The 17361-nt window shown below is 33.2% G+C and overlaps 1 protein-coding gene and 1 long non-coding RNA gene across 10 annotated transcripts in view; one reads left to right on the forward strand and one right to left on the reverse strand.

Annotated features, from left to right (window-relative positions):
* LOC143255271 (NGFI-A-binding protein 1-like) overlaps window positions 1–17361 on the forward strand; it is a 193340-nt gene that overhangs the window by 22112 nt on the left and 153867 nt on the right. For 5 of the 8 annotated variants that reach the window (XR_013030492.1, XM_076510686.1, XM_076510690.1 and 2 more), the window contains exon 2: window positions 14591–14771. The exons of 2 other annotated variants lie outside the window; for them this stretch is intronic. Coding sequence is in view for 5 of the 6 variants with exons in the window: in XM_076510686.1 (XP_076366801.1) it covers window positions 14612–14771 (160 nt within the window). In the remaining variant the exon portion in view is untranslated. Of the gene's footprint in view, window positions 1–14166; window positions 14368–14590; window positions 14772–17361 lie in introns of those variants that run through there. One more of the 8 variants, XM_076510687.1, reaches the window with a different exon arrangement.
* On the reverse strand, window positions 1635–17324 carry LOC143255272 (uncharacterized). Of its 2 annotated transcripts, none has more exons than XR_013030494.1 (3): window positions 16892–17324; window positions 13860–14173; window positions 1635–2054 (listed from the first exon to the last, which is right to left on the reverse strand). It is a non-coding gene; the product is annotated as an uncharacterized LOC143255272 (long non-coding RNA). The 2 variants fall into 2 exon arrangements; XR_013030493.1 differs by lacking the exon at window positions 1635–2054 and adding an exon at window positions 8112–9797.

A 17361-nucleotide genomic window follows, 5' to 3' on the forward strand; every position in this document is an offset into this window, starting at 1 on the left:
TGAACATGATGTGTCGTCTTTTCCTTTTAGTTTCTAATACAGCACAAAGGGATGAGAATCTTGTAATCCTATCAGTTCCCCACACAGAACATCAACAACATTACCAGTGGGTGTTTGGCATCATTAAACTGATGATTTGCAATAAAAATTGTGCTCTAATTTCCAATAGTCTGCCATTAAGTGAAATTTCTTTTGTTTTTACAGTCCTTTTGACTGTTAAGGTTCTTATGTACACTTGGAGAAGTTAAAAAATCAACTCAACAATGTAAGTTATACATAACAATTACATACAAAAAATAATTATAATGTGGTGAGTGTGTACAAAGACTGATCAGTTTGTCAGAAAAGAGGAAAGAACAGGATTTCCTGCACCATGCTTTTTTTTAATAATTGGTAAATAAAGGAGTAGTAAGGACATGTGTATTGTTTGTCTGGATAAACAGATTTGTAAACATCGTTATAATGATAGTTTGTGTTGTTATAATGTGTTCAATGTGATTAATATGCCATTTTCAGTAGAATGTATGGAAAAATAACTGTGTGACTATAATCAAAGAATGAAGCCTAAATTTGTAGTGATACATTACTAGTGACAGCTATTCTTTGAAGTAACTATTTTAACAATACTGAATTTAGACTTGTTCTTTAAAAGTTGGCTAGTTTATGGAGTGGTTTAATATGAGATGTAGTTATTTAAGTTAGGAAAGATTGTTTTTGCTTTTTTGGTACACATTAGGAAGCTTACAGATGACCTCAGTTAGCTAACTGGACTTCTACTTTTGTACATGTTTCTTGTAAAAGCATATGAAGGAAGTTCTGTGGATTTTCAGTCAGTATTGTTATTTTTAATAAGAGAATAATATTACTTTCTTACCAATTTTTTCCCCCAAACCATTATATGATATAAAACATTCATATTTGATCTTCTAAAGGCTTTTATTGCATATGAACTAACAACAGACATACAGTTTGGTCGACTTAGTGATTGTGTGCATTTTTCTGTGTTGGTAATAACTTGTCGCATTCAATATAAATGTATAGTGACTGTTAGTAGAGACTGCATTTAAAGAACTGTTCATTTGACAAAGCAACTTTGTGTTAAGAGAAATAATATATCAAATTGCAAAAAGAAATGAATGTTTACTTCGTATGAGTTTATTTAAAAAAACAAGTGAAAATGCAGAGAGAAAAAAATCATCCACTGTGAAGTCAGGTTAAATTAAGCTAGTATCTGTGCAATGCTGAGCTGGTATTTCTGAGTTATCAGTCAGCTACTTTGGTGAACCAAACTCAACAGTTCTAATGAGTGGATCTGTTACGATACTCCTGTAAATTGGAAATTGCAACTGTTTTGTCTAAAAGTACATTATTTATTTAATGTAATGAACTTAATAAACAGTAAGGAAATTGTAAAATACTATATTCTGTAAACTTTGTAAGTAATATTATTTCTGAAATCTCCCACATTGTAAGTATTTGTAGCTAATTTCTCTTATTTTTTTTGGATTTCAAAGAACAAACTTTAATTAGCATGTTTTGCATAATGGTAAATATTTTTAAATCAGTTGCCAATTGTTATTAGAAAGCTAGGTATTGGTGATCTTGGGTTTTAAGAAATGAAAACGTATTCTGTGGCATACAAAACATTTTGTCAACAGACTCTGACATGTTTCACACGTGGTACTGTAAAAGTAATAAAGTAACCAAAGCTGCTATTGTAGGAGCTTTTTAAGAAATGCGGGTGTTTTGTTATTTTTACATTTGTTAACCTAATTTCGTTTTCTTACATGTGAGTATTTATATATACATATATATGTCTTCTGTGGATTACTTTGTATAAGAATAATTAAATTCTTTAGGATTAAATAACTAATTGTTTATTTTGTTTACATTATTTTTAAATGGTAACTTTCATTCCATAAATTAACACTTAAATAACAGTCTCTGTAAAGCTGCATTTATACATGAATGTTCCACTGTTCATCTCTTGGTAAGGCCTGCTCCATACCAGCAAATATAATATGAACCTAACCGTTTGGACAAGAAGCCAGAAACTAAAGAAAATTATAAACATTTCTGAGTGAACAGAAAAATATACATACATACAGAAGGAAATGAATGTATGAAAACTAGTATTTCGTTAGACAATAAGAAACTGAACTGCTAACAGAACTGATTAAAGTTTTCAATTAAGAAATAAGTACATTGTTATAAATAAGTAGTGCTAAATGCAACTTGTTACCTGGCTGTTTTTTGAATTTATTATTTAAGTATTAAAATTACTTATGTAAACATTCTGATAATTTTTATGAAACCTGCAACTAGAATACTTTTTTTTCAAATGATAAATTGAAATCTATACAAACACATGAAAAAAATGCAATATCAAAAATGATAATCGGTTAGAAACCTGAAAAGAGAACACTAGAGGTGATAATGCATAACTGGAGACATGAGAGAAGGTTTAGTTTAAGGGTTAATGCTTGTCCAAAACCTGTTTGTTCATATTAAACAATGTGTTTCACAACATATAATAATTCATGCTACACTTTACAATGCAACATTATGTGTACCATAAACTTGGTGAATTCCATTTTTATTGTGGATAAAATAACTATACTGGGGCATGGTGTGACCTGGTGGTTAGATTCTGTGGGTCACAAGTTCAAATCCTTGTTGGCAAACATGTTTATTCTTTCAGCTGTGGATATGTTATTATGTGATGGCTAACCCCACTATTTGTTGGAAAAGAATAGCCCAACTGTTGACAGGGGATGGTGTTGATTAGCTGCATTCCCTCAATAATTATTTAGATTTTTTTAAATTTTTATTAAATACTTCAATTGGATTAAAGAATTTGCACTTAGAACTTTCTTACAAATCATAATAATTTTAAAGGAATAATTACCTTTATGTATTGCTATAATCTATGAGTTCCTTGTCTTCTCTGTTTTTCCTTCTAAACATTTAAGTAGTTTTCTCACACATTTATGATAACAGTATTTTTATTGATCTTTGAAGGAAAAAGTGGTTTTAAGAAAGGAAAATATGAATTTCTTGGAGGAAGAATTCACTCCTTTTTTGATAGTTATATGTGTATGGTTCATTCAGGGTGAGACTAAGATTTAGTGAGGCCCAAGTAATACTTGGAATTAATAATAACTCATTCTTGCCTCTGTTCTGCTAGTTTTATGAACTATAATTTTTTACTTGGGTTGCTGGCAGGGTAGTGTATAGTTGGGCCCTAGGTTACTTGTGGATTAATCTGGTACTGGGCTCATTACAGAAAAATATAAAAAAAAGACTTCTCTAACGTTTTCAGTATATTTTCCCAAAAGTTGATTAGTAATTCTGTCTTAGGGATGCAAGTGCATTCATATTGTCTGAGGTTTGCAAGTTTTATACCATCTGCTCCTTGGGTATTTAAGGATTGTGAGATATGGACAAAAATAATTCAAATATACATTCTGCAAAATTACTTAATTCTTATAGTTTTCAGAAGAACTTTTATACTGCCTGAAATATAAACACTTATGGTTAGTTACCATCTTCTTAGTTAGATTTAACCTATTTTATACAAATAGGCATAATGAACTCAACTAAAAAAGCAAATTAAAAACTTTCTAAACTCAGAGTGATGGTCTCCCATCCCTATTAAACAAAACATGAAGATATACTTGTGAAGAACTAGCATTTAATTTGTTTTCATCAGATTACAGCTTTCCATTTATTTATATCAAATGCATATTTTAAAAGAGTATAATGGTAATAAACATTGCCCATTTTCTTACCTTTTTTCATAGTTGGCTTGAAATTTGGCTTTAGATAAAAAATGTGTAAAAATATCTTACAAATATTCTTGCATATTTTAAAGCCCATAAATACCTGAAAGCATGATTGTGTTTATTTCTGCTATGTTTTGCAAATTAAAATCCATGTAAACTACTACAATCTGTGTAGGTAACTCAGATACCTCATATTTCAACATCTGTTGCTATTATAATCAATAAGACTCTTGACATTAGGAATGTAAATTATTCTGAAACTTGTCATACACCAGTCTTATTCACTTGAGTACCACTGGCATGGTCTAGGTGTGGTTTGGGTTTCAGAGAGAAAAAAAAAGTAAACAAACACTTGATTTCACTATTACCAAGTTTATATGTAAAACTTCTTGTGGTAATATTGTCTCCTTGATGCTAATGTTTCTGGGGGATCTAGTTGATGATTTTAGTTGCACAGAAGGTTGATACTTAGTATCAAACATCTTGGGTATGCTAAATACATATCTGGGGAATCTCACATGAAGATATTCACCAATTTAAATGTCACTCATTTTCTGATGTTGTACAGTGAACTATTTTAAGATCACCATAAACGATTGAGATTACAATGAACTGTGGGAGAAGGTTAAAAGATTAAGGAAAGGGTACGAATGTGAAATGCATATTTCACCATTCCAGGAATTATTCCACTTTAGAATACTGTAGTTTCTTGCCATGAAACTAAGAAAACTAGGTCTTGACCAGAAGATGAGTATGATATCGTACAGTAACAATTTTAAAACTGTAAAGAACGAAACATGAACTTTGTCAGGTAAAAGACAGTATGCAGTAATTTATTTTCGATTTTCTGTGAGGGTCTTGTTCTTGCAAGTGTTAAGTGATAATACTTTGTATTCGAGAATTGATATGTCATTATTGTTTATAACTATATATTTATGTTATCTAACAAATGGCTTAGTTGGATAATTTCAGTTTATTTGATAGGCTTTAACAACTTCATCTGTTTGAAGATGTTTTTACCTGCCATTGCATGTCACGGTAGGAAAAACCCTCTTGTAGTTTTTTAATAACGTGATGCATAACCTTTGTAAGTCATTGCTTTCACCCGTGAGTTTTTCCTTCTTCCTTTTGGTTTTTAACTTTGAAGTAACGTGTGAATATTAGCAGGTGGAAGTGGGAAAAGCTGAGAGAAAGCTATATGCTGTAGGTTAAATAAGTGTATTTTACTGGAATTACTATAAGATATTACCTTATGTGTTTTGATAACATCGTAATCTACTTGTCCAATAGTTAAAAACGTATGAGGAGCATAATATTAGCCAAGACAACATTAATAGCTGTCCAATCTTTGCAAGTAAGATACTAATACCAATGTTAGCTAAACCCAACACATCCATGCCCACTAGTGACTTTGATGTGGAAAATAAATTGCCCTTCACTAAAAGCTGCATTATACAATATGCATTATGTTAATTAATTTTGTATGTATGAACATTGATTTAATCTCAACTAATCAAGTACCTCTGAAATATGTAATTAACTATTTCTGTGGATCAACCATCAGTGTTTGGTCATAACGCTAAAAATCGAAACCAGTGGTGGTTAAAATTTAGATAACCCATGGTGCAGCTTTGCTCTTAACAATAAGCAATGAGCTTACAGAGTTCTGTAAGCTAAGTAGCAATATTATATTCTCAAAGAATATGCTGCATTATTGCTATCTAGACAGAACCAGTAACTTATTAACACCTTGTCAAAGAGGTTTTTAAATGAAGACGGCCGTGGGAACATGTAAACGTTAGAATTTTCATGATATCAATGGTGCCCTCATAGGATAAGTGAAAATTTTAACACTACAAAGAAAAACTTTAAAATGCTCAGGCCAATTTTGTTGAATCTGTTGTGAAACGGACTAAACAGAAAGAACGATGGCTATCATATAAGTAAATAGTTTCCTATAGATCACAGTCTAAAATTAATGTTTATAAGTGGGATCTATATATTAAAGCTTTGTAAAAATAGCATGTACAGATGATAAGGAGATAAAACTTTTCAAAGAACGCTGAAATCCAATTAATTCCAACCAAAAGTTCATAGACTTAATAGCCAATCACTTCATCGTTGAGAAGAAATTGGTAAAAATTTGTAAAAGTTTATATTGGGATGATGACCATTGCTAATCACCGAAAAACTGATGCGGATTTGCATTATAAATAACAAAAAAGAAATAGCATGTACAACTATAGTACTGTATAAACTAGAAAGAAGAGCTCCTAATATCAGTGGTGTGCGCTATATTAAACCTAGGAAGAAGACCTGGCCTGAGAACTGTTCATATTAATATAGTTATTATCCGTAGAACTTCAATCTGAATCAGTGTATAGCTTTAATGTGTAAAGTCTTGAAAATATCAACAAGATAAAACAGGTTTCCGTCTTTTTTTTCTAAAAAAAAAAGTGTTTCAACAATATAACTGTGCATGTAAAAATCTAGAACTATCACTTCTGTTGATTAGTTGTAGAGTAATGTAGGAAGGTATGAAGTTACACTTGGGTATTCCTCTTGCTTGGTTGGGATCTGAAGATTTGGACGTTTTTTATGATAATTTTGAGGGTGATATTGACACTATGCAAATATACAAGTATCACACCAATTATTTATGAATCTCATTATCATTTTTCACAATTTTGTCTGTGAGAAGATTATGTCAGCTATTGATACGAAAAAACGGTACCAGCGCTGACGAGTCTGGAAACCATCATATGCAATTATACGGACGAATGTGGAAGAAAAGCTTATCGCCACAATTGAAATGACATTGCACACTAACCACGAAGACCAATAACCCTGATTATGATACTTAAAACGAATGGAGATTCTGATCTTCTAAGATTTTAATATATTGTGAGGTTACGACTGTGGAAATGATGTGACTGAATTAGTAATAATACTTGTCACAACCGACTCGTTTAAACCATCGTCACTCACTGTTGAATAATTCTTAGATTTTAATTTGTTGGTGAGCACATTCGGAGGGAAAATTGTTAAAGGGTTTCACAATTTAAAGAAATGGCAGTAGGTCTTATTTTCTCAATTCATTTGTCTAGTTGGGTTACCAAGCCCTGACAATAAAACAAAGGGTAAAAATGATTACTAATACGATGTTTCCACTGAAATGACACTTTCACTATACCCTATTCCTCATTCTGATGGGTACTCAGTTATAATGGTAAAAGAAGGATACTTAAATCCATTACGTTGTATAGGTTCAAAAGCAATCTAAATTGGCAATATTTTAAAGCTAATTGCAATATGGTCTAATGTATAATTTTACAATTACTAAGAATATGTCAGTATGATAGAAATACTATCCAACTGCCACTTTAAATGTTAAAATATCTGTCTTCTTATTTCTGGTGAAAAAGCAAAGATGAAGAAAAGTAGTTGCATCCAGCAGTTATTAGAAACATACCCTTTATAAAGAATTGTGAGAAGGATACAAAAATCACAATACATATTTCTCAAGTTATTTATTGATGTCGCATATAAAAAGGGAATTGAAGAGGACTGAATGTCAAGGAACTACCTTGAAAAGGTAATCTTAATAATCAGTCATTGACTTCAAAGGGAAATATTTGTGGTGATACGTGTTTGCCAAAAGGTCCAAAGAATCCAAATAGATGGAGTTGTATTATCAAATGAAGCCTCTGTGATAGCCTTCTTGTTTTTTATTTCTTATTTCCATTTCCTGTTATCGATCTTCTTCGTGATAAGTTGTTTTTTTTCTTCCAAACCTCGGTTCAATATTTCCTTGCGTTTTTCCTATTTGGCGTTCTTAATTCCATTTTATCGTGCCGAAAAATATTCCGCTGGAAATGTCTTCTGACACATGAAGTAACAATTGCAATTTGGAGTACGAAGTTAGATTAATTGTATATTGGAATAATATTACAGTCAGTTCCCCATACTTTGGAATTTCTTTCTTGCAATATTAAAAAAAAATCATAAAAACCACTCCGAAGTAGGCAAACAAACGACGCATTATTTTTTCTATTCACTTCACTGATAATACACTAGGCAGCGTGAAACACGAACCCTGCTGTTTTATAGATGTAAAGAGTATAGTATCTTAACAAATGTCATCTACCATCATTTATGGATATTTTCACTTCATCCATATAATTTACATAGATACATCTAAATACTCTCCATTAAAATTTGTATTTCTCGTGATGACATTACTGAAAAAGTAGAGTTTGATATTTTTTTCTCTAACACTAACATTGCACACTAACCACAAAGACCAATAACCCTGATTATGAATGGAGATTCTGATCTTCTAAGATTTTAATATATTGTGAGGTTACGACTGTGGAAATGATGTGACTGAATTAGTAATAATACTTGTCACAACCGACTCGTTTAAACCATCGTCACTCACTGTTTAAACTTTTAGCATTAGAAAAAACAAAAAACTTAACGACATCAACATAGCACCGATCAGAATCTTTATCAGGATATGAATGAGAAGACATTACAGAAAAAAAAAAAGTCTTGTACTCATTTTTAGAGTTGTACTCGGCCGGCAACCTGATTTCTTATTGAAAATATCAAAATATGTCGTACTCTTTCGTAACAATACTGTGTTTAACATTGTTTAAGGCCCAGCATGGCCGGATTGTTAGGGCTCTCGACTCACAGCCTGAGGGTTACAAGTTTGAATCCCCGTCACACCAAACGTATTCGCCCTTTGAGCCATAGGGGCGTTATAACGTTACAGTCAATCCCACTAATCGTTGTTAAAAGTGTAGGCCAAGAGCTGGCGTTGGGTGGGGATGACTAGCTGTCATTTCTCTAGTCTCACATTGCTAGATAGGGATGGCTAGCGCAGATAGTCCTCGTGTAGCTTTGCGCGAAAATAAAAAACAACAACAAACAAAAATGTTTTTGATGGATTGTCAGGATTATTGCTATTTTGAATGCATTGACAATGCCTTTTTGTGTGTAAATACACGGATTATTGTAATCTTACTCTCAGTGACGTAATAATTATTGCTAGGAAGAAAATTATAATTAGCAAATATTTTTTCAATAATAAATGGTTATCGATTAAACTGAGTGTGCTGTTTTACTCAGGAGTTACTCTTAAATAACGAGTTGACTTCTGTGTAAAGAAGTTACACAGAAGGGTTCAGATATTTTAATAGTAAAACCGCATGAAAATCAAATATTAAAACTCGAACTCTCTTTTTTTATTTTACCAAAAACTATAATTAAATCAACTATACAAACAGTAAATAAAATTAAGTGAAAATTATCTTTTTACTTACATGATTGCTTCTTCATATATCTCTTTGAAGAATTATAGTAACCTAATTCTTGTTGGCCACGAATTTTTCTATCGTAGAATACTAAGAAACTTATTGGAATTCACTCTAGAATTACTCTAAATAAATGCTTCACGATTTGAAGATCGAACAAGTGTAAAGGGAACGCGAAATTTTTCATTGAACTCTCTCTCTCTCTTGCTAGGTCTATGGTAAGTTTACGGAATTACTACACTAATGTCCAGGATTTGGTTCTGTACAGTGGTCAGAGTGCATGCAATTCATTGTGTAGCGTTTCACTACGAAACACATCTTTCTTTTGTCAGGTACAGAATGACATGCATAGTTACCTGTGCAAAAGTGATATATCGTCTGCTGCAACCTGTCTTGTAGCTATCTTCAGCAATTCCGAACTGTGTGATAATTTCCCTACCCAGTTAGTCCGGCATGGCCAGGTAGTTCAGGCACTTGACTCGTAATCTGAGGGTTTCGGGTTCGAATCCTCCTCACACCCAACATGTTCGCCCTTTAAGCCGTGAGGGAGTTATAATGTGACGGTAAATTCCACTATTCGCTGGTAAAAGAGTAGCCCAAGAGTTGGTGGTGGGTGGTGATGACTAGCTGTCTTTCCTTTAGTCTAACACTGCTAAAGTAGGGACTGTTAGCGCAGGTAGCCTTCGAGTAGCTTTACGCGAAATTCAAAACAAACTAGACTGAATGTTAACCACTGAACAAACCAGCATGATCAAAGTAATATTACACAGGAAAATAACACCTCAATACGTACATAAATATAACAAGAAAAACAACACTTCGCTCCCAGAAATAAGCGCTAACACACATGACAAAACAAGCCGATTTACTACCATAATCAAAAACACCATCACAGAATTTATAGTAGAATACACAAAACCAAACAACCAACTGCATTAATATATTAATCAACATCTTGCAACAATTTAGTTGTGTGCCTGCACTAAATAACAAATTTTTTGTATCGTTAACCCCTAGAATTTTTGGAGAAAAACTCAGAAATGCAATATATAACAATGAGATTAAGAAAGCGCCCTTGTTATAAACATGATTATTAGAAGTGAATGTTTACCCACACACAAAGATTAATGAAGTGTCTCGATAAAGCCTTTGCCCTTCACACACTGGATTTATAACTGTAGTACAAGTTTTGTTTAAGCGTTTTATCTATGATCATAACTCATTTTTCAAGAACATGAGTACAGTAATGGGATTCCTATAACACAACATAAATATGTTACTAGTACATTACTCTTTACCAAGATAACATTATAATTAAGTTTCGAGAATTATAACTGCTATTCTGACGTGTGTCTTTACTTATCTTCGTTTTATTTATGTCCGCGTAAAGTAGCATTCTGTTGATCTCTAAAGTGGTTGGCGCTTCGAACAGTGGATTTGTGAGTTCTTGGTTCGTGTCTCGTTACCGCAAAAATAAATCTCGCGCTCAGCACTTTGGCACCGTGATACATAATGGGTGTAACAGTCAAACCATACAATTCTTTAGTAATTTTGCACAAATATCCGAAATAAAATAAACATAAGTGTAAACTAGATATTTGTGTCTAAATATTCAATGTAAATACGGATAGATATTTCATTCACGTGTGTGTTTATTAAGGATTCCAACAAGCTTGGTGGACATATATGTTTTGGATTAGTATATTTAAATTTGCGTACATTATAAATCATTTATGTGTATTATTTAACATACTTTAGCGTTTGAAACGGTTGCTTATATTAATAAATATTGTGTTTTCGTTATATTAATACCTCAGCAGATGATTTTATTAATCAATTTCATATTTTGTTTGGAATAATAGTTCGACTCTTTATTTAACTTTTAATTAATATTATGTCCATGAAAAGTTTCCCATACCAGCTGTTCGTAGGTGTAATAATATCGCTGTTTCCTGGGTGTATACAGACTTGTCTTTGTACACGTGTGTTATGTAACAATAAATTTATGCAAAGAATTTAGTATTTATGTACTGGTTATCAAGAACGTGAAATAATGTTGAAATAACTTTACCGAGGGTGTCAGGAATTATGTTCGTGTTATTTGTGTGCGCATATAGGAGCACTTAGTTATTCTATAAAGGCGTGACAAGATTTCTCGAAACATATCTGAGTGTAACCTTGAAAGCAAAATTTTATGTTCTAGCAATAGAGTGGCGCACATTATTACACTATTGTGCAACCGTAGAACACCCACATATGTATGTGCTAACTTAACAGGTAGAATATGTGTGGTTTAGACTTTACGTTTTGTAACAATATTTGCTCACGCTTGAAATGTATGGGTCAGTATCTTTGTACTTAAGCACAAAGCTACACAGTAGGTTTTCGAAACGCTGTTTTTAGCGTTGTAAGTCCGCAGACATACCGCTGAACTAGTTACTGGAGGCCTATGGGCGATATTAGCTTGTGTGCTTTAAAATGTTTTATTGATTAAATATATTTTTAGTTAGCTACAGTTTAGTAAAACGACCAAAAGAAACTCTACCATTGTAACGCATCGATAAAACCACGTAAGCTAAAACGAACGTTCTAATTCAAATCTTGAATGATAAATCCAAGCACCAAGTAATCAAATAACTCTTAACCTCAATAAATATTTACAAGCGACGAAACATAAGTTACTTTCCTTTTCTTATGTTCCAGCAGATCTTATTAAATATGCTCACGTATGACTCGCGAAGGAAACAAACGACAGCTACGTGTATCCCAGGACAGGCTGGTATGGGTATTAATATTTTTACTAATAAATGAACCTGAATATGACCTAAAAAGTTTGAAACATTGTTCTCTGCTTTATTAGTAAAAATGTTAATACCAGCCGTCCCGAGATACATTTTCACTTCAAGTGGGTATCTCGTCATCACGAAACAACAGCTACATTGTTTTAGACTAACTATTTCGGCTTGGCTTTTACACCAGTAAATAATTGTGTTCAGAGAATTGCCTCACGACACTATAAACTCTGTTGTGTATAAATGTTAAAAATAACATAATTAATATTTTGTCAAGACCTTGAATGTGTTACGAGAAGATAGTCGTTTCGATACTTCTAAAACGCCAAGAAACTGGACAAAATATATGACACGCGAGTTCAATCATTAAGTGTTTGTTGTTTTCTCTACGTAAACCCAGTTTCTATTGATAATATGATACATATGGTGAAAATTAGATATCAAACGATAAGTGGAATAATTTTAAAAATGAACTTTGTACCATCTTAGAGATAATTTTGGTTATTTCTATATCGTGTATAGGTGTTAATTGAAACCGAGAAGCAAGTATACGTGCAATTACGAAAGCCTAAATAAATAGCTTATTGCGGACAACAACAAAAAAGTACAATCTTGGAGTAAAAACGTTACTTTGTATCATTTGTAGTATTTTTATAGCCACAAACTGTCCCACACTTGACGATAGCACTTTGAGCTCTTTACTAAATTTAGGCTTTTTAAACGCTTTCATAACTAAGTCTTCTAAGCAAGTTTTTTTTTATCCACTTACAAAGAAATTTGAAGGATGTGTAATGCTATTTTATTTGTTTAATTTGCGATCTGAAAGGGAAAGTTTCCTAAAATTCTTAACAGTTGTAAGAGCTATCATACCCGCAATTTTCTAATGCTCAGTTTTATTTTTACACCTTTTCGATAAATAAATGAAAAACAGTTTGAGATTTTGTCACGGAGAAAAACAAAAAAATTCAATATTTCAGTTTTTCTAAAATTTGATGTGCGAGTTGATTCTTTTTCTGTTCGTGTTCATGAAAAAAAACAACCCAAAAACACAAACTTGCTTATCACTGGTTTAATGCTTTGTTTCTTTTCTGAATTAAAAATGATTAATGGTATAATATTTTACGCGTCTTTTTGGCGTCAAAAATGAATCGTTGAATTTTATAAAAATGTAACTATATGCATATATTTCATTAATAGTTTGTAAGACCTTGAAAGAAAACTTGCTTTAATACAAATAAAGGAATAAGTTGTGCACAAATGTGTTCATTGTTGCAAAAATAAACACTATGTGCATCGTTTAAAGATTTTATTTTTACCATATCAAGGTAGATAGACTGGTGTATATCGTGAATTGGTACCTGGGTATAATCAACTTATGTTACTTAGCCTTATAGATAGTCGATGAAAAAAGTTAACTTTATATCTTGCTTAATAATAGATGTTAAATGACTCGTATGTATATATGTTATTAAATTGATGAGATCAGTTGTAAAAATTGGTTGTAAATATTTAAAAATCTGTTAATATGAGTTTGTTTTTTTTAGTTAAGTAGAAGAAAAATAGATGTTGGGTTTAATTTGTTTCGGATATTTGCACTTAGCTATGCACAAGAGCTGTTTGCGCCGTTGTCCCTAATTTTGAACTGATAGACTGCAGGGAAAACAGCTAGTCAAAAGAAATCTTGGAATGTTCTAAGCAAATAGTGGGTTGTGACCAAATAAGTGTAAAAAAAGTTTCTGCAGCAATGGGACGCGAACTCTGGACCTTCGGGCAATCGGCCAGCACGCTAACTACTAGTACACGCTCGGTCCATAGACTATAGAGGGGCACGTTTAGAGAGAAATTCGGTTAGTTAACTCCACAAATATAATCATTCTAATACACAACTTTTACAATAAGTAAGAAGTTAGGAGACAACAATTCGCTGAAATGTTGATTCGAGTACAAGAGTAAATTTTTACCTCCAGCGAGTCCTAACTGACAGTTTCTCTTCCTTTCTGTACCACAGTAGATGTTTGGCGATGAACCCACTGGCGCTGCCAGTGTTGTGAAGGATAGTGAGTAAAGTTTACATGTTACAGTGTCTGTTTGTTTGTATTATTGATATATATCAGAGTAGTATAGCAGCCACCTGTGAGTCAGCCAGTCATGAGGCGGAGCCGCTTCGTGTGCTTCATATTCTCTCCAACCTTTGCTCTCGTTTAGTCTGTCTTTCTCCTTCTGCTCTGCGTGCGTTGACACTCAGTCACTATACGAGCGTTCTTTAATCTTGTAGCTGGAAAACAAAGCCTTTATTAGTTTCAACAGGAGGAAGGAGTTATCGAAGTGGATTCTTATAGTTAAGGGTATCGGGATTCGTGGATTAGTTTTTGGATTTAACACAAAAAAAATTGTAGTAATCAAACGTATTTTCAATCAGTTAGCAGTTTTGCCAGAAGTTTACGTCATGAACCACTACAGAATAGCTGGGTATCTTCATAATTATAATATCTTGAGTGATGATATTATAATCATATAGAATGAAATCTTGTTATCACACAATTACGCAGGGTTTACTGAACCACGATATTGAAGTTTAAAACTACTCCTTAACAGCTTCTCATGATATATTCAACTTTTTTCTCTTGTAACTGAGAACCCGAACAAGGGCCTAACTCTGGCGTTCTTTCCATTTTATATGGGCTCCTTGCAGCCCTTCTGTGTCACTCCACCGATGGACCACGTTCGTGAGTTGATGAATCATTGTTCGGTGCCATCCACGTCTGACGCTACAGCCACCACTGTCCCAGGCCCTGGTGGGGCTCCTCCTGCTCCTCCGGTACCTGTGGGGTGCCTCGGAAATCATACGCTGTCACGCAACGTAAATGGCACAGGTAAGCAAACTTCTCTTCGAATAATTCATTGATAAATCTGTCCTCCGTATATTATTATATGTTAAAGTTTTATGTTTCATCGTAGGAATCGCATAACATAATTAGATTTGTTTCGTTTATTTTTAAGGACAAGTCCATACAGTGGGCTATCTGCGTGGTGCCAACAGCAGATAACAATTGCATAAATAAATATGGCATGAATGCATATATTTATATCGATTATAAGAGCAATGCATATTAGTTCATTTTATAACACCCGCTTTTATAACAAAAACGTCCCATTTATGTATATTTCTTGAACACATTAACATGCGTGTACAAAATTTGTCACTTATAAAGAAAAGTTGAGACATATTTTCTTTTTATTGTTACGTGGACATCCTGTAATCACAGACACTACATGTAATTTTATTTTTTATCGAATTTGTACAAGTTGCTTCAAGCTTTCTCTCATATAAGGAAAAGTTATACACATAATATCTTTTTCTATCGTTATGTAGACCTCCTGAATTCGCAGATTCGTCTTAGTTTTACTTTTTACACGTTAGACCAAAATTTGTCTTAGATGCAAGCGGTACGTTCCTATAATGAGTATGCTTTCCATTTCACTTCACCATTTATGCGCGAACAAAATGTTATGTCCTTAAATGTTAGAGCTATATGTATTGAAGCAAGCCTTCGCCTCTAGAGTAATGTATATGTCACATTCACGTGCAATTCTAAAAAAACAAACAAACTATTCTCAGCAAGATAAATATATATTAAATTTTTTTCTATCGACGTTTTTCTTTTTGACGTTGATCTATATGGAAGAGCAACTTAATATTTGTGTGTGTATATGTATTTCATGCGATCCACACAACTTCTGTTTACACGTCATTTCAGTTTAAGTAAGTGAAATAAGAGCTAATTTAAGTATTTTTTGTGTCTACTTATTTAGTATTTTTACGAGTTTCAACCAGTGAAGCAAGAAATTAAAGTCAGCGTTAAATAACTCTTTTAAACCCAGAGTGTGTCCGTAGGTGGAACAGCGATATGCCTAGGGATTTATGTTGCTAAAATCAGGGGTTCGATTCCTTACAGTCGAAACAGCAGAGAGCTCCATTTGGCTTTGCTATAAGAAAACACATACAGAAATCCTGAGTGAAATTGCGCCTGTACTTTATGGAACTCAGTTCAGGCACCTTTTGAAATTCAAAGGGGAGATTATCTCTTCTGTCTGTTTTAGTTTTAGAAGCTGGTACCGAATTCCGTTATATTTTTTCATATTTCCTGGCAGTTTAACCCGAATAATGCATTAAGAGGTGAAGCTAACTTGCGTGAAACCTGGTGCTTCATACACTGCTTGGCTAAATTCTGGTACAAAATATCTACATAATTTTTAAGAAGAATTTCAACATTTCTTAGAAGCTGAGTGCTTTCCAATCAGTTTTCGTTTATCGACTATAAGATTTCCAAGGTTACAAATATTTTGACCATTTTAATATGCTTTAATCAGTTTTTTTCCCTTTTAATGTTGCAGAAAAAAGGAAGCTCCAAGTAGATGTTTTTCTCAATTTTTAATTAATAATTTGGTTGCACAGTATTGTTTGTTTGTTATGAATTTCGTGCAAAGCTACACGAGGACTATTTGCGATTACTGTACAGATTACTGATCGCCCTTTCATCCGTGGGGGCGTTATAATATATGGTCAATCCCACTACTCGTTGGTAAAAGAGTAGCTCAAGAGTTGGTGGTGGGTGGTGATGACTAGCTGCCTTCCCTCTAGTCTTACACTGCTAAATTAGGGACGACTAGTGCAGATAGCCCTTGTGCAGCTTTGCGTGAAATTCAAAACAAACCACTTGAAAATACTGTTTATCAGACAAAAAAACAACAAATGATTGTCAGGGTTTTCAGCTACTTCAATGAGATTATCTGGTTGGTACCTCGAAGAGGTTTAATAAGTTTGTTTGCTTTAAATGTTCTCCCTCTAGTGTTACTGGTTTCAAGTTTGTTTGTTTTTTGTTCGACTTGCACTTTAATCGCTTGTTCAATTATTTAGCAAATCGGGCATTTTTCTATTTTTATAGTTTAATCTGTTCAAGAACGAAGAAACGTTTATAATCTTGGGACTTACCTGAACCATAAGTTTTGCTTTTCACATGGCCTGAATGGTTTTTGGCATGTCGTACGTTTTTCTTTGCTAGTGGGTCTCCAAAGGTTATCTATAGACCTCGGCTCTGGTTTTGTGCTAGTCTGACAACTTGTAACTTACTGTTTATGAAGTATGTAAATATATGTGATAAAACAGCCGGAAGCAGAGTCGCCGAGAGCCATCATTGGCCTCGGGAAAGAATTGCTAGGTGTCCCTCTCTCCAAACAGTTTTCGGAATTTTGTCGCATACACGCGTAAGTGGTTGAACCCCGGGGAAATATCCGCGTCCTCTCGGTATAGGCCTAGTTGAGAATCAGTAACATTTTAGCAGACATTTCTCATATAGATGTTTTTTATTTAAGTTATATTTTATGTGTTCACTTCACAAAATTTAGTTTAAACTTTGTGGACCAGGAACCTTTATGGACTTACAACGAGAAAATTCGGGGTTC

Source organism: Tachypleus tridentatus, chromosome 7, assembly GCF_004210375.1.
Source record: "Tachypleus tridentatus isolate NWPU-2018 chromosome 7, ASM421037v1, whole genome shotgun sequence".
Classification (NCBI taxonomy): Eukaryota; Metazoa; Arthropoda; class Merostomata; order Xiphosura; family Limulidae; genus Tachypleus; species Tachypleus tridentatus.